This window comes from Rattus norvegicus, chromosome 8 (genome assembly GCF_021556685.1).
Source record: "Rattus norvegicus strain SHRSP/BbbUtx chromosome 8, alternate assembly SHRSP_T2T, whole genome shotgun sequence".
NCBI classification, from domain to species: domain Eukaryota; kingdom Metazoa; phylum Chordata; class Mammalia; order Rodentia; family Muridae; genus Rattus; species Rattus norvegicus.
Window position 1 is genome coordinate 62,734,670 of NC_141541.1, and position 18,198 is coordinate 62,752,867.

Genomic DNA, 18,198 nt, shown 5'->3' on the forward strand with positions numbered 1-18,198 from the left:
CACAGCTAGGAGACTCCTCTGACCAGGAGAGGCTGCACAACAGGCTTTTTCTGGGCTTGGACTGTGGACCAGACAGCGCTGTCCTTTTAACAGCCACAACGCCAGTTGTGATGCATACCTGCTGGGTGCACTGTACCTCAGCAGAGACTAGAGTCTCACGGTCAAGGCAGATAAACACTTCCTGTTCACTTTGATACGTTTTGGTGCATGTATAACACACTCATCCCTGTGTTCACAAGTTTCAGGGGCTCCCTCCCTCAACACCAAAGTCGAATATTCTATGTATGTGAAAAGACATGCATTTGCACATGACCAGCACATGCCTTCCTATATGCTTCTAAGTCGTCTCTAGATGAGTTTGAAACCAGACACTGTAAATATTTTGTGAGGAGTTCCTTGCTGCTATTTAAAGGCTGAGGTGGGAAAAGACACCTACATCTGTTCAGGACAGATGCACCTCTTCCTCTCAGTGTTTCTAATCCAAGGGGGTTGGCGTGGTTGTTTTTCAGGCTGATTAGAATCCGAGGCTCGTGCACCCAGCACAGATGCTGTTCAAAACCCTATCTGACACCTTCTGCTAGCATGGCTACTTCCTAATGGGCTCCTGCCTGTCCCTGCCTCGGGCTTTGGCCCTCCTATACAGCCCCAGGGACGGTGAAAAGAAGAACTTACCTGTGTGTGTGTGTGGTGGTGGTGGGGTGCTGATACTAAGGTCTGGTTCTCTAATTGGTTCTTGATTTTGTCAATAAAGAAGGCCTGGAGTCAGTTGCTGGATGGAAGGGACTTCCAGGTCCCAGGAGGAAAAGGCAGAAGCAAGGAAAAAGAAGGGCTTTTTCTGTCATGCCTTAGAGGAAAAGGGGAGCTGCAATCATGTGAGGCCTCTTCTACGTGTGGGTGGCCAAGGATGTGGAGGAAAATTGATTGATGAGGGCATGCCTTTCCAGGCAGGAAGTATTTGAGCCCAGCAATTGTACTAGCAGGCAAATTCTAAAGTAATAAAGCTCTCTGAGTGTTTTTATCCGCGGAGCAAAGGTGGGTAGAGAGAGAAGCTGGGTTGGGAAATGGTTGTGATCAATCCTGGGCTAAGCTGGGTGGGACAAGAGAGGCCTGGAGCGGGCCAGAGCCCAGCAGCTCCCAGACAAGCCAGGTAAGTCCTGGTCACAGCCAATCCGGAGCTAAGCCAGGAGGGACTGGCTGCTTGATCGAAGCTCCCGGGCTAACTCCACACAACACTTACCCAGTTCTCCACCTGAAATGGAGAAGTCACGTTCGAGAATGGCCCACTTCTGGATGTGGTAGGGCCGGGCTGCCGCGTTCGCGTTCACCCTCTGGATCCCTTCGTGGATGGCCTGATACACAGCCTCGTCTTTCTGCCCCACGATCTCGGATACGGTGCTGGCCTTGCTGCCCACCCTCTGGCAGAACTCCACAGCTTGCTCCGTCAGATTGTCGGTTGGCTCAGACGTTTCTGGGTTCAGTGTGCACTGAAAAGAGGACGGATGAGGACCCACCCCTCCCCGAGGGAATTCTGTGGACCGGGTTTCAGAGTGATGCTTCAGAGGTGGTTGAGGCTCGGGAAGCAGAGGAAGGAACGGTGGACTGAGTAAGACCTTAGCTGGTGACCCTAGCTCCTGTTCAACAGGAGACATCCCCCTGCCTGGCTGTGACGCTGGGGCCTGAGCATGTGCGTGGGCAGCCAGACCTTTGCAAGCTGGAATGTAGAGGTAAGTGGAAGGGATCGTCCCAGCAGCCCAGTGTGGCAGAGGAATTTCTACCCACCCAGTACCTGGCACTGGTTGAATGGTGCCAGGATAAAACTGTGAATACCAGATGCACCCTGGGCTACACCACAGACCACCCTCCTGCTTCAGCTCCAGGGCCAGAGCCCATGACACACCTTCAGTGTTAGCAGCATGGACAGGAACTTCCTCTGGTCCCCAATCAGCATGGCGCTGCTGATGATGGGCAACTCCATCTTCACAGCCTCCTCGATGGGCACCGGGGGCACATTCTCCCCGCCCGCAGTGATGATTAATTCTGAGGAGGCAAGATAGGCCCTGACTGGACCACGCTCCTAGACCACAGTTGGAGAGGGGACTGAGCGGTAAGCAGTACCGGAAACGACCTCTTAGGAGCCAAGCAGCGGTCCTGGCCCTCTGGCAGCCTTAGGACAACTCACTACATCTCCTGTTCCTAGGCCCATTATCTGAGCCCTCCCTGCTCCTACCGTGGTGCTGGGTAGCTTCTGACTCTGCCCCAGTTCAGACAGCATCTCTCCTCCCTGTTTTAGCCGCCTGTTACTTTGAAGGTGGTCACCACACCCGGGTGCCATTTCTTCAGTTCTCACAACCAGCCTCCAAGGGAGGCTTCTCGCATCATGGTTTGCAGAGAGGGAACTGAGGTCTAGTAACTCGCCCGGTGCCACATGGTGCTAATTAATAAATATAAGGTTTACATAGTTTGGTTCTGGGCCCCAGCACTTAACACCCTCCCTCCCCTGCTATGGGGCCCCTCCTTGCTTGTTCCATCCCCTATGGGCCTCTTCTCGCCACATGGCCACACCCACTTGTTCTTCCGCAGCCCCAGCCCATTCTGACTGCTTCCTTCTGAGCTGCTCCCTCACACATCTCTTTACCCAGGTCACCTGTTCTGTTTAGCCTGTCTCCGTGGGAGGGCCAAGGCTTCAGGGTTACATACAGGCTTCTGTTCTGAGTGATGATAGATTCCTGATAGATAAACTCAATAAAACAAAACACTACATCTTTTCCAGTGAATTCCATGCTGGCTGTGAGAGCAACCGGAAACCCTAATGTCAGGTTCCAAACTCAGACAAGCAGCCGAGGTGCCTATTTAACACATCAAAGTAGACCTGGGCAGGTTCTCCCTGCATCCCTCAGTCACCTGTTCAGGGCCCTCCTGGCTGGCACACCCTGCCCCTACCCTGTACTTTCCAGCCCAGGGGCTGGGCTTGCTCTTTCCTGTACAATCCCACCATTTTGGTTACTTGGTTTCTTTGTACCTTTGGGCCACCGGGCTGCTGTACCCGGCTCATCTCTCTCCCCTCCCTCTTCCCTTCCCCTCTCCTCACGTGGCATAGCTCACTCAGTCTAGGTTTGTCCACTCTGGACTCTGCCTCCGGCTCCACTCTCCCTCATGTCTACAGTAAACTTTCTCCTCCACCGTACCCAGAAGCAAGCATCTTTTCTATCCCTCCCTTCCTCCCTCCCTCCCTCCCTCCCTCCCTCCCTCCCTTCCTCTTCCTCCTCTTCTTCCTCTCTCTCTCTCTCTCTCAATTTCTTTCTTTCTTTCTTTCTTTCTTTCTTTCTTTCTTTCTTTCTTTCTTTCTTTCTTTCTTTCTTTCTTATTCCATTCAGAGGAAGAGCCACCTCCCAGAACAAGATTGACAGATTTTCTTTCCTTATAGACCCACATATCCTGCTTTTCTGCAGACGACGCAGAGAGGATCTCAAAATATTTCCCTTTCCCCCTAGCTCCGGCCAAACCGTGAACAAACCCATTTACCTTTTAGGAGAAAAAGGAATACAATAAAATTATATAAAATAAATGCATTAAATTTGAACTTTGCCCTGCCTGTGAGAGTGTCTCCTGTCTTCCTATGTTATCTAATTCAAAAAAGGTCACTGGCCACATTCTGTGCCCAGCTCCAACCTGACATCAGGCCCAGAACACGGCAAGGCAGTGCTCAGTTGTGAGGAGTTCACGGGGTGGGGGGCTGACAGGAGCAGTGGGGGTTACAGGAGACAGGAAACTGCAGCCCCAGATGAGAAGTTTGCAGAGAGGGTTGACAGGCAGTGCCTGGGATGGAGTAGACACACATAGCCTTTGGCGGCTGAGGGTAAACCAGAGTGAAAAGGGCTCAGGATAGCCACAGCAAGGCCTCCCTGTGCATGGGAAGCACTGGGACAGCATTTTACAGTATTCTGGCAATGGAGGGGGAGGGAGTTAGTGTGGGAATGAGCTGGCCAGAGAGGAATCACACAAGAGTTCAAATGATCAGGGTTTGTCTGGAACAGCAGAGGGCGGAGAAAAACCCAGAAACTCTGGGAACATGAAGAGGCAGCTCCAGGCTCATAACTCCCACTTGCAGGCCTCACCCTCACTCCTGCCTTTCTCTGTCAGCCCCACCAACTCCTTCAATAAGCGGTTAAAGCCTTGGAAAACTAATGCAGAGTGAAGCTTCCTAAATCTAATAAAGCATGTCTATAACAAATCTATATCAACCATACTTAGCAATTAAAATGGAGGACATAGGCATAGCAGGGGAAAGGGAAAATCTTCACTGAGCAAGCCTGATGACCCAAGTTCAATTCCCCAGCCTGGGGGAAAGTCCCATGTGTAATCCCAACGATCCTACAGTAGGATGGACAGCAGAGATAAGCATTATCCAGGAGCTGGGGGTAGTTAGCCTAGAGTATGCAGTGAAGCCAAAACAAGAAGGTGGAAAGTAAAACTAACTCCTCAGAGCTGTCCTCAGACCTCCACACTCGCATGGCTTTCATGCACTGGTGTGCATGGGCAAACAAAATGCTACAGGCAGTGGTGGGCACATGAAGTCAGTAAGCCAGGGCACGAGGGTCTCTGTGAGTTTGAGGCCAGCTGGGTCTATAAAGTGAGTTCCAGGACAGCCAGGGCTACACAGAGAAAAAAAAAAAAACCAAAAACCCCAGTTGTTGTTGATGTTTTAGTTTTGTTGGTTTTTTAAATGTTGAAGATACTGCTCTGAGATCAGGAAACAAAACAAGAATTGGCTCCACCACAGACTGTTTTTTTTTTTTTCTTTTTGTGGTTGGTGTTAAATCCAGCCCAACTATTACCATTTCTGTCCAACACTGTCAAAGAACACGTTCTAACCTGAGTGAGAAGGCGTAGTCATGATAATGTAATATACAGATGACATAATTTTGTTCGTAGGAAATTCAAAAGCACACATGTTAGAACTCGCTGGAGTTGGAGGGCCTGCTTCCCTTCCACAGAACTTCAAAAACCCCATAGCAGCCATGTGTGTGGCACAAAACCTGTGATCCTGGCACTCAGGGGGCTGAGGCAGAAGGATTGCTGTGACTTCTAGGGCAGCTTGGGCTACCTAGCAAAACCCTGTTTAATAAGTGAGCAAACAAACGAAGAGAACAAAACAAACACAAGACCGAAAGCAACCACTCTGTGAGCTCATTAAGAACATTGACGCAGGGCTTGATGGGTAACCCCAGCTACTTGGCAAGCCTAAGTAAGGCATGGGGATTAAACATTCGAGGTCAGCCTAGAGCATGACCCTGTCCTCAAGCAAACAGTAAGGGTCTGGGCTGCATATCGGCATGGTGGAGGGAGGGCTTGCCTACCTGGCTCAAAGACCTAGATTTAATCCCTAGGACAACAAAAAAGTCATTTGACCCAAGACCAGTATATAAAAAGCAAGTAATTACACTCTATATCTCAAGAACAAACAGTAAAAATGGAAATGCCATTATTTACCACATAGCACATAATAAACAAAATTCCTAAAGTGAATGCACACAAAAACCCTACACAGAAAACTAGAACACACCGAGGAGAGAAAAGTCAAAGGCTAAGTAAACAGCGGGGGAGAGGCAGCATTCTTAGGAACTGGCAGGCTCGACTCTGAAGGAGGTGCAACCTCACAAAGCTAAAAGCTACAGACTCAGCGAGAGGAAAGCCATCACGTAGGCCAATCCATTGCCCACACCTACACAGTGAGTCTAAAATTCAAACGGAAGTGCAAACGAAAGCAATGTCACCATGGAGAGGAAGAGCAGGCTGCAGAATCCACAGGACCAGACATCAGCCCAGTCTAAAGCCACTCAAGGGGACACTGGTGCCCTGGGACAGAACAGTCTCAATGTTGACCTCATAGAGTTGCTGGGCAAGGTAGCCCCGTAGGGCGGTGAGAAAGGACCTCTTTTTGGTGGACAGCACTTCTGTGTTTTTGGAGAAGAGGGTATCTGGAGCCTAACCTTTTCCCGTACCATCTAAAACAGTGCCTTCCTAACGCTGTGACCCTTTTAAGACATGTTGTGGTGACTCCCAATCATAAATGACTTCCATTGCTATTTCACAGATGCAGTTCTGTCACATAAGGTACACAGATGTGATTATGTAATAAATCACAATGTAAGTACCTCATATGCAGGATATTGGATATGGGACCCCTTGTGAGAGGGTGGTCCTGACCCCCAAGTTAAGAACCGCTGACCTAAAAACAGGGCCTTTCTTCCCAGGGCTGGAACTCAGGTTTTCTCATTTGTCATTATAAAAGTGAACAGTAGGTGGTGGAAGCGAGCACAGTTCCCATAGCAGCAGCCAGCCGCTCTGGAGCCAGGGTTTTACAGCCCTATCAGGGGGATCTTCTGCATTTCCGAAGGACCAGAACCTCCTTCCGTTGGAAGTAGGTTGAGCTACCTGCTTGTGTAAGTTCCAGAAAGGAAATGGAACTGCCACCGGGGGCTGTGGGTACTACACAAACATCTTTCCACAGAGGAGTCCCTAAAGTTCCCTTTCCCTGAAGAAAATGACTTTGAAGTTTCATGTTTTATTTTAAATTTTGTATCCACTCTGCTCTACTCTCTATAGTGTCTGTTTCTATACATAATACTTATGCCTTCAGGTCTCCTGGAGTCCTGTTTGTTTTTTCTAGGGAAATGAATCCCAGGTTCCCATTTATTATCTAGGTGACCCTGAACTAGTTATCTAAGCATCCCTGTTTATTTGTGATAGGACTTGGCCAGAGCTGATACTGACAGAGATGGGTCGCAGTCAGTGACTGCTCCTCCAATTCCCATGTGCCCCAGGACAGGGGTGCTAACCTTTGAGGCGCCCGGTGATGTAGAGGAAGCCGTCATCATCCAGACGGCCCATGTCACCTGTGTGTAGCCAGCCTTCAGAATCAATGGCCTCATGTGTTTTGTCCTCCATGTTCAGATAACCCATGAAGATGGTGCGGCCCCACAGACAGATCTCACCAATGCCATCTGCATCCTGATTCACCAGCTTCACCCGACAGCCGGGCACCACCCTGCCGGAGCTGGTGATAAAAGACAGAAGGCCAGGGAAAGTCCTGAGTCAGCTCCTGCTGGAGGGCTCCAGGGTCTCCAAACTCAGTCTTCATTGGTGCTTAGGGCCCTTCTCAATTGCTTTATAAGACTTAAAAATTGAGTGTGAGCTCGTGCACATACACAGATACCCGTGGCATCCAAAGGAGGGCACTGGACCCCTGGGTCTAGAAATACATGTAATTAAGGACCACAGGAAATGGGTGCTAGAAATGGAACTAGATACTCTACAAGAGCGGTGCGTGCTCTTGGCCGTGTAGGAATCCCTCCAGCCCCTCTTTCTCAGAATTTGGCACTGCTATTATTATTTTGTTATGACTACTGTTATTGTTGCCATTGTTATTTGTTTTGGTGTGTAAAGTATACATGTGTACATATTCACTCGTATGCACACAAGTGTATGCAAGTGTGCTTGTGTGTTTGGTGCTCATGTGTGTATGTGCATGCTTAAGTGTGTATTTGTGTACACGCCTCTGTGTGTGTGTTTGTGTGTGTGTGTATGAATGTGTGTGTGTGTGTGTGTGCACACTCATAGGTCAGAGGTCGATGTTGGGTGTCTTCTATCATTCCTGATTTATTTTTGTGTGACAGGATCTCGGATCTCTGACTGAAATTGGGGCTCACCAATTTGGTAAGAGTTGCTAGCTAGTGAGCTCTAGAGCTCTCCCTGTCTCCATATTCCCAGCACATGGATTAGGCATGTGCCATGGCACATGACACTCAGGTTCTCATAGCTGAGCAGCGGTGGCACACACCTTCAATCCCAGGCCTTGGGAGACAGAGGCAGGCAGTTTCTGAGTTTGAGCCCAGCCTGGTCTACAGAGTGAGTTCCAGGACAGCCAGGGCCACACAGAGAAACCCTGTCTCGAAAACAAACTCACAAAAAATCGACAACAAAAACAAACTGTTTTAGCTTGGTGTTCAAGTGGGAATCCAAACACTGGGATGGGGCTGTCCCTGACCTTTTTGCCTACTCATGGGACCCTTTCCTCCTATTGGGTGCCTCATTTAGCCTGATGTCACGGTAGATGCCTGGTTTTATTGTAGTTTATTATGTTGTATTTGGTTGATGTGCCTGGGAGGCCTGCTCTTCTCTGAGGGAAGGTGGGGGTGGGTCTTGGGGAAAGGGGATGTGAAGGAGAAAGACTGGGGGAAGGGAAGAGAGGGAGGGAAACTGCAGTTGGGTTGTAATATATGAGAGAATAATAATGATGATGTTGATGATGATGATGATGATGATGATGATGACGACGACGACAGTTTCTCACTATGTATTTCTGCCTTACATGAAACTTATTATGTAGTAGATCAAGCTGGCCTTGAACTCATAGTGGACCCCCTGCCTCTGCCTCACTCCTGGCTTTCTACGTGAAGGAAGTTCCTTTAAGAGGGAGTGATGCCTGGGCAGCTAAAGGGTCTTCAGCCACAGACTGCATGCCAGCGTGGCAAAGACTGCCCCTCTAGATGCATCAGGGCAAGCAAAGGGCCCAAAATGGCACAGTTGACACTTGAGGCCAGAGATTCAATGTGAAGGGGAGGGCAAGAGGAACAGTTCTCCAAGCACAAGGGTGCCATCAAGGACATCTGAGCCCTTAGTGTGTCCCAACTTCAGACCTTACCTGTAAAGCCGATAGTTGTAGGGGCTGGACATGAAGTGAGGGCCAGTGCTCTCACTGAGGCCATAGCCTGCGTACAGGCGGATGTTGAGGCCCAGAAAGAAGCGTTGTGTCTCTGCCGTCATGGGAGCTGCTCCATAGAAGTTTTTCTGACACTTGGCAAAGCCCAGAGCCTGACGGACCCTGGCTAATACTAGGTAATCCGCCAGTCTGCTCGTGAAGGGCTTCAGGTCGCTGTGAGAGGGTTAGGGAGAAGAATGGTCCACAGGAGGAAGAACAAACACACACTCGTGTGAGTACACACCCAGCACGGCCACTGAAGTTACCTGTTTTGATTAACTGTTGTTAATATGGAACCCTTTGCAAATATTTTGGATATTGGCCATATGCAACAGGAATTTGTGAAAATGTAGGCATGAATGTTCCTGATTGCACATAGACATGTCATAAGTCATGAAGTCAAACGGGCCAAGCCATCTCGCCAGACCCCTTTTTATTTATTTATTTTGAGACAGTCTTATGGATTTACTTGGGCCTTGAACTTGCTCCATGGCAGAAGCAGACCTTAACTCCTGATCCTCTGGCCTCAGCCTCCTGAGTGCTGGGATTGCAGACCTGCACTCCCAGGTCCGGCTTCATGGTCACTTTTCATGTATGCTAATGAAGCTGTGGTGAACAGACGTGGCCACACCTCTCATGGAGTTCGCACTACTATAATGGAACCCCCTACCTCCATCCCTCCCCTCTTTGAAGTCAAAAGTTCTGAGCCAAGAGCTTTGTGCTTATAGGTAAGTGCTCTAACTCCAAGCTGGATCCTCAACTTGAAAAGCATTTTTATGTTGAACCAAAGCCAGATCTCTACTGTGGATATCTGCACAGCACTGTGTGGGAGCTTGGAAAGGAATCATGAGCCAGATTTGATAGTCTATAACCATAATTCCAACCCTTGGAAGGCTGGAGAAGGAGAATCCTGAACTTTCAAGTAGCCTGGGCTACATATTAAGGCTGTCTCAAAGACCAAAAAGTAATAATAATAGGCAATCCACAGTGACTTGAGAGAGATCTGAGTAGTCAAATGGGCTGCTGGGAAAACTGGAATAGCTAAGCCTGTATCACTGAAGCCCCTTGCGATGGTTTGAGTAAGAATGGCCCCCGTTGGAGGAGTTAGGGAAAGGATTGAAGGAGCTGAAGGGGCTTGTAACCCCATAAGAACAACAATGCCAACCAACCAGAGCTCCCAGTGACTAAACCACCATCCAAAGACTAACATGGACAGGCCCATGGCTCCAGTTGCATATGTAGCAGAGGATGCCCTTGTTGGGAACCAATGGGAGGAGAAGCCCTTGGTCCTGTCAAGGCTGGACCCCCGCACCCCCAGTGTAGGGGAATGTCAGAGCAGGGAGGTTAGAAGGGGGAGTGGATGGGGAGGGGGAATACCCTTGTAGAAGAAGGGGAGGGGGATGGCACAGAGAGCTTATGGATGGAAAACTGGGAAAGGGAATAACATTTGAAATGTAAATAAAAAATATCCAATAAAAATAAAAAACGAAGGGCCCCTGTTGACTCATGTGTTTGAATGCTTGGTCCATAGAGGGTGACAGCATTAGAAGTATGGCCTTGTTGGAGAAAATGTGTCACTGTGGAGGCAGGCTTTGACGTTTCATACACTCAAGCTAGGCCTAGTGTAGCAGTCTCTTTCCAGTGTCTGCAGATCTAGACGTAGAACTCTCAACTCCTTCTCCAGCACCATGTCTGCCTGGGCGCTGCCATGTTGATAATGGACTAAACCTCTGAAACTGTAAGCCAGCCCCACTTAAATGTTTTCCTTCATAAGAGTGGCTGTGGTCATGGTGTCTCTTCGAAGCAATAGAGATCCTAACTAAGATAACCCTTCTAAAGCCACTACCAAGGGCAAGTAGCTGAGGGCAAGAACTGTTTATCCTTAGGAGGATGAATTCCTCAGAAGAAGCAAGCCAGCCAACTCCCAGCCAAAGCCCCTAAATGCCAACTGTCCCCACTATGTCTGCAATGGGTATCATAGCACAAGCACAGTTGCAGGTAGGTACAAGGTCTCCTCAAACTGAAGTCTTCTGGAACCAGGATACCTATCAGACTCTTGATCCTTATTGTGTATGAACCAGCCCTGTGCCTCCCCAGGCCTCCTGCCCACAACTTACTTGCTAGGGCAGGTGAGGTTCTGCTCCAAGGTGACAGACATGGCCCACAGCAGCATCTTGCGGCGGATGAAGCCAGATTGAGCGGCCACCTCCTGGATCCGTTCCATGATCTTCTCCCATACTCGGGGCACTCCCATGTGGGATGTGGGCTCCACCTCCCGCAGTGTGTTCACCAGGGTCCCCTGCTCATGGCCAGAGAGAAGCAGAGGTGGTACCAGCCTGCAGGCACAGTCTCTCAGTATAAATGCTAATGCTACACATAGACGCTCCTGTGGACGTGGGCATTCGTACTTGTATCTAGTCTGTGCACATGCCGGTGGCTGTGGACCAACAGCTGCATCCCCACATCTGCTAACAGAGCTTTGGTGCCCTTTGCCAACCACTGTGGCCTGAGACTTGAGAAGCATCTTGATCCCTCAGACTTCTCTGCACCTGTCTAACTCAAACATGATAACCTCCTTTTGCCAGGTACAGTGGTGCATGTTTGTAACTCCAGCACTTAAGAGGCAGAGGCAGGAGGATGGTGAATTTGAGGCCCAGACTGGGCACATAGCAAGTTCAAAGCTGGCCTGAGGTATCTAATGAGAGCCCATCTCAAGATAAACAAATAGACATATAAGACAAACACAAAAACAAATGAAGACGAGGGCCAGAAAGATAATTCAGAGGGTAAAAGGGGACTGTGGCCAAGCCTGACACTTGACCCCTGAAAGTTGTCCTATGACCTTCACACTGTACACTATAAACACATAAGACCCCTGCTGTACTCCATAGGAATAAAAATTAATTAAGGATGCAGTGGTTCAAGCCTTTAATCCCAGTACCTGGGAGGCAGAGGCAGGTGAATATCTATGAGTTCAAGGCCAGCTAGGACAGCCAGATCACCGATCTCTCTCTCTCTCTCTCTCTCTCTCTCTCTCTCTCACACACACACACACACACACGTCTAAAAAAACAAATAAACGTAATTTTAAAAATTATTTAAAAATAACACAAAGGGGCTTGGGAGATGGCTGTCAGGGAAGTGTGAGACCCTGAATTTAGCAGCCATCTAAAGAGACGGTCACTGCACATGCGCCTAAAAACCCATGTTGGAGGGTGGATCCCAGGGACTCAATAACTAAAAATCTACTTGAAATGGGGAACTCTGGGCTCAGTAGGGGGCCTTGCCTCATATAACTGTCCTACACTCAGATAATGAAAAAAGGTATGGTACAGATATACTGTCATTCAGTTGTCGAGAAAAATGAACTCATGATCCTGGAAGGAAAATGGATGGAAGTAGAGAAGATCATACTGAGTGAGGTAACTGAGTCCCAGAAAGGCAAATGTCACATGCTTTCTCCCATTAGAGATTCCTGGCTCCAAGTCTTCAGAGGTGAGCACACAGCCTGCAGTTACTACAGAAGACAGGGGAGTAAAATGGAGCCATTGCCAGGACAAAGAGCACAGAGAGGAGAATAGCAAGGCACAAGTTAGCTGATGGGGAAATGGGAGGGGGTGGCCGTTAGGGAAAAGGAAGGGAGTACACACAGAAGATGAATAAAATAATAAGGACACGTGGAAAGCCACGAGGAGTCATGCTATTCACTATTCATTTAAAAAGGAAAACCCCGGAATTTAGGGAACTTTCCGCATCTGCATTGACAGTGCTCCCTCTAAGAGCCAATGACCATCTAACAAAACCTTCATCTTTTGTGTCGTTAGCCAGGGATGTCTAATAGACTCCCCAAACACAGCCTATTGCTGCTGCCCTTGGCTGACCCACCCCAAGATAGAAAGTAAATCCCCATTGCTGAAGACACCACGTACGTCAGAAAGAGGGCTCATAAACCCCTGAGCTAGAACTGAGCCCCCTCCCCAAGGACCAGCTTTCGTGGTATCAAAAGGTGTCATGGAAGCTTTCAAAGGAGGGGAGCAAGCAACAGTCTTACCCAGCTTTGGTGCCTATGAACCATATCAGCAGTCAGCATGGCATCAGAACCCTAAGATTCAGTAGCATCTTGTATCTTTTGATAACCAAAAGGCATCTACAGGGCGTAAAGCATGCCTGGTACTGGAAATCTACCTAACTACTCAGTATGAGTAGTGATATCTATTAAAGGAGAAGCTATGACCCCTAATGTTCTAAAGCATAACCCCTAACAACAATCTAGAAACTTGTCCTTATACCTACAGATAGGTGTAGCACACCCCCACTCCCCCCCTACCCCGCCACCCTGGCCAGGGAAACCTCTTTGCGGATAGACAGATCAGTACAGAAACCCCAGCCAATCAAAATGCTGAGCTGCAGAGCCCAATCCCACAGATACATCTACAAAACGCTTCCACACCCAAGGCTTAGGGAACTTTTGGAAGAGGAGGTGGGAAGAAGGTCAGAGCCAGAGAATCAGGGAGCTGTCTGTGAAGTTGTGTCTCCCAGATATGTCAGAAGCTACATCAGTAATGTCTTACCAACCTGACAGTCCATACATACGTGAGCTGAACAAGGAGGAGACCAACAGACATAGCAAAGTGTACAAGGAAAAGACTCCACAGCCACAGCCCTACACAAAGCACGACAGGCAACTGAGGAAACCCGGCAGTGGGAGAAGTGGCCTTCTCCAAGGAAGAGCACGCTGATTGTTTGCCATGATCAAATGCTCAGCCCTGAAAACATGCATACAAGTAACAGTATACTGACGGAGTGGGTTATATTTAGGAATATATATGCATTCCTATTCATGTATACTAAGCTATATGCATTCGATAACAATTTGTTTGTTTTTTTTTATAAAAAAGAGGCCATGAATTTGAAGGAGAGTAGGAAGGGTTTGGCGGGAGGAAAAGGAAGGGAGAAATGTTATAATTATATTATAGTCTGAAAAATTAAGAAATAAGCTAGATGTAGTGGCCCATGTCTTTAGGACGTAGAGGCAGGTGGATCTCTGTGAGTTTGAGGCCAGCCTGGTCTATGCAATGAGTTCCAGAGCAGTCAGAGTTACATAATGAGACCCTGCCTCAAAAAATAAGAAAGTAAATAAAAAACAAAATAAATAAGAAATAAATGTAAAAAGCTCTCATTTAAAAACGTTAATTGTAGGGTCTGGAGAGATGGCTCTGGGGTTTATAGAGCTTCTTGTTCTTGCTAAGGAGCCAGGTTCAGCCCTCAGCAGCCACATGGTGACTCACAAGTCCCAGCCGTGACTCCAGTCCTAGCGGATCCAGTGACCTCGCCTGTCTTCTGCCCTCTGAGCGTACCAGGCAGAAATCCATACACATAAAATAAATATTTTTAAACTACATCAGTTGCAGTTGCAGGTTAAAATTCTGTGCTGAAAGGCTGAATCTAAAATTATTAAAACTTATTTCCTTGATTTATTACAGAGAGTGGGGAGCCTGTCTCAAAACGTAAGACAGATGAAGTTGGAGAAATGCCCCAGCTGTTAAGAGTGCTTGCTGTCCTTCCAGAAAACCAGAGTTCAGTTCCCACCACCAACACCAGCCACTCCAGGCCCAGGGATCTTATACCCTCTTCTGGTCTCTATTTATGTCACACAAACATAAATATTTTTTTAATCTTTAATTTTTTTAATTTAAAGATGTAGAATTATAAAAGAAAGCAGCCTATGTAGATGTGTAGCCTTCACATGGCTTACACACAGGTGAGCACATGAGCACATAACACACACACACACACACGCACGCACGCACGCACGCACGCACGCACTCACGCTCATGTGCTGACAATAACAACAGTCAAGTACATTCTGCCTTCTCCTTCCCCCAGCAGAGTTTGTTTTAGGAATAAACATGTAATACTCTTTGCACCATGACACCATGTCAGGGATGACAGCTAGGGGGTTTCTGGAACTTTTCCTCATGGTTAAAATAAAGATACAAAGAGTGGGTATATTTTATGAGATTGGGGTGTAGGAACTACTTCTTTAGTCATCTAAGTCAGGCTGTGCAAATAACTGCTGAAAGAATTCCGAGGGCTGTGCACACTGGGAGCCAGCAACCTATGGATGCACACGGGGCCCGTGATGCAAGTACACACCTGGGTGTACCCTTGCTTACAGGTTGGACACACACACACACACACACACACACACACACACACACACACACACACACAGCAGGAAGTCCGGAAGACAGACTGACCTTAAGGGCATCTGGATCTGCAAAGCAGACCTGGGCCCCCCACTGGATGCCCGTCCACAGGTCATAGATCTGGGCAGCAATGTGGCTGAGAGGCAAGTAGCTGACCACTACCTCTTGCTGCACTTCCGCTGGCTGGATGTCCCCAGCCTGACTGCCATACCGTGCTGTCCATGTGATCTGAGGGGAAGGAAAATGGCCCCAACAGGTCTATACCCTGTCCTTGAAGTACGTAAAGTGAGGTCTCCTTAGGGACTTGAGCTACCTCTTTACAGGTTCTCAGAGTAGGTAGGTACCCTCTCTGGCATTTCCACAGACTCTGAAGACCTCCAGGGACAGGGCTCCCAGCTGCTCCCTTCCCTTTTCCCTGTGCAGGGCTCTGTCTACACCACAAGGGGGTGGATGTTTCAACTAATCTAGCTCCTTAAGCTGAGCAGCCAGGGAGGCTTCCCCAAGAGGTCATTGAGGCCCAGAGTCCCCCCATCCCACCCATCCATCTGGGTGTCTGTCTACAGGACCACAACCCAGAGTGCCCCATCCCACCCATCCATCTGTGCGTCTGTCCTACATTGTCTTGACTCAGCATCACACCCTTGGGGTTTCCTGTGGTGCCTGATGTGTAGACGAGCACACAGCACTGGTTGGGCTGCTGGGTATCGATGATGGCATCTAGGGCCTCCTCAGGCACTTCTTGCCCCAGTTCTATGAGTTCCTCCATCTGTGGCAAGGTAGGGCGGGAAGTTAGTCTGGGACAGCTGGGTAGCACAGACAGACCCCACTCATCACCCAGGGCCCGCTATTCCTACCGTGTACACATTGGCCATCTTCTTGGGAGGGGGTTCTTGGTATATCACCACTGCCTTTAGATGTGGCAAGTCTTTCCAGATCTGCATCAATGAGAATACAAACTGGGTTTTAGCAAGAAAACGGTCGCATCTTGGAAAGAACCTCATCTACCTGTGTTAGTTTGTGACAAAATTCTATTTCTGACCCTCAACTCTAGTGGGACTTCTCTGTCCAGAGTTCCCTATGATGGGAAGCTGGGTGCAGCAACAGTGGGGATCTAGGGCCCGACTGAACGAGTCACACAACAGAATACTAGGTTAGTGCAGATGACAAAGAGACAGAGGTACAAAGGGAGCTCTAAATTCCAGTATAGAATGGCTCCGAGGAAATTTTTTTTTTTTCTTTTTCTTTTTTTCGGAGCTGGGGACCGAACCCAGGACCTTGTGCTTGCTAGGCAAGCGCTCTACCACTGAGCTAAATCCCCAACCCCCCGAGGAAATTTACTAAGTGAGAAAGCATGATATCTTCACCCGAGAAAGGAATACAGTATGAGCACATGTGAATAATGCATATGGGTGTGAACACACACACACACACACACACACACACACACACACACACACGAGAGGCATTTGCTTATGTTTGCCACAAGGAACCAAGGAACTCGGGAAGGTTAAAACTAATTACACTGATTCTCTATAGGCAGAGAGAGGGAACACACATAGGAAAAAAAGGGAAGGGGAAAATTCAAGTATAACGTATAATCTTGACTTTGGGATCATGTGAATATTGTAATTATTTAACAGAATCATTCATATGGAAAAGAGAAAAGATGATTCTTCAGTACTTGAGAGCAATCTGAAAGGAGTGAATACCACAGTCAAGAGTGGAGGCACGTGCCTGTGACTTCAGCATGCGGAAGCTGAGGCAGGAGGATCACGATAATTATAAAACTTAATGATGCAGGGATTGTCTATGTCAGCATTCTTCTAGGCTCTGCCCAGCAGCTACCTAGCCAAGTAGGAGCCTGACTTGCTATAAAAGGACTGTTTGCCCCCCTCTCCTGGCCCCTCTGGTCTTACTTGCTCTGGCCTCTCTCTTCCCATCCCTCTATTCAGCCCCCCAGCATGTCTCTCCATGTGTTCCTGGCAGCCTCTTCCCTTCTTTTTTCTCCTCTCTCTTTCTGTCCCTCTCTATCCCCTTTCTTTCCCACACTCCTTCTCATCCCCCTTCTTATGCCCCCAAACACATTTCACTTTATACTAGATCCGTCATATGGCTGGTACCTCAGGGAGGATGCTTCGGCATGGCCTGCTAAGGCACCCCTTCCCACCGCATCACACCACTGCACTACAAAACACAGCCGTCTCTGTTTTCATTTCTTTGAGAATTTTAATAATACAGATTTTGTTTTAAACCTAAGGCATGCATTTTCCAGAGGTCCTAGAGGTGGACCTCATCTTCAGTTATATGATTTAGGATCTTGTAGGCGGTTTTAAAGCTGCCCAGCCTCCTCCCTCCCAGGATCCAGATATAAATATGGAGAAGGTACACCACTGGCTACAGGGCCTGTCGAGCTGGCCTTCCTTCTTGTGAGGGCTCAGCGAAACCACTGAGCTAGGCCATTCGATGGGTGGGATGGAGGTTTTTTATAAATATAAAGCTGCCTCATGGCTGTCAGGTGGTAGATAACCAGAGGCTACCATGGCTAACTGTGGGAGGGGCAGAGAGCAGCAGAGGGGCAGGTGCACTCACCAGATTCAAAGAGCGGAACAGTGGAAGGGAGGGAGAAGTCTGAAGTAGCCTGGAAGTGTAGGGTAGAGGGAAGGGGAAGCATGCAGGCTGGAAGAACCAAGTGGATGTCACATGCACTACAGGTAACGCTAATGTTAATAAGAAGGAAAGAACCTGGAGATTAGCTTGGAGCTCTGATATGTGTCACATGTGTGTGCTAATAGGGAGCTACATGTCCCATTTGCCAGAGGTAGGGGAGATAAGGCTCTTCCTGGCAGGTGGAGAATGGTTTCACAGGTCCCCGAGGAATGCCGGGTGTAGACATCTGTCTGCCTGCCAGCAGTCCTTCTCCGTCTAGCCCCAGCTGAGTCCGGACTGCTGGTTAGGATATTGTGAGTGGCACTGCCATATTGGGGGTTGTGACCTAACCATTCTCCCCTGCCCTCTGCACATGCGAGTGCCCATGCACGAGTGTGCCATGCCACAGGCTGACAGCAGATGTCTTTCTGCAACCGCTCTCAACCTTTCTGTCTGAGGTCTCTCAGTGAGCTTAGCCAATGGGCTCCAGGGATCTGTTTTCTTCCTTCTTTGGCACCCATGGTTACAGGCACTGGCTGCTGTGCCTGGCTTTTCACATGTGTGTTGCTGATCCAAACTCAG

General features: G+C 48.6%; 1 protein-coding gene across 10 annotated transcripts in view; it reads right to left on the reverse strand.

Moving 5' to 3' along the window:
* Nucleotides 1-18,198, reverse strand: part of Acsbg1 (acyl-CoA synthetase bubblegum family member 1) — a 57,087-nt gene that overhangs the window by 5,021 nt on the left and 33,868 nt on the right. For 7 of the 10 annotated variants that reach the window (XM_087560339.1, XM_087560330.1, XM_087560331.1 and 4 more), the window contains 8 exon segments: nucleotides 15,825-15,905; nucleotides 15,587-15,736; nucleotides 15,022-15,198; nucleotides 10,879-11,060; nucleotides 8,705-8,935; nucleotides 6,840-7,057; nucleotides 1,898-2,037; nucleotides 1,238-1,484 (listed from right to left, as the gene is read on the reverse strand). In XM_087560339.1, the coding sequence (XP_087416465.1) occupies nucleotides 1,238-1,484; nucleotides 1,898-2,037; nucleotides 6,840-7,057; nucleotides 8,705-8,935; nucleotides 10,879-11,060; nucleotides 15,022-15,198; nucleotides 15,587-15,736; nucleotides 15,825-15,905 (1,426 nt within the window). 10 annotated transcript variants of the gene reach the window in all.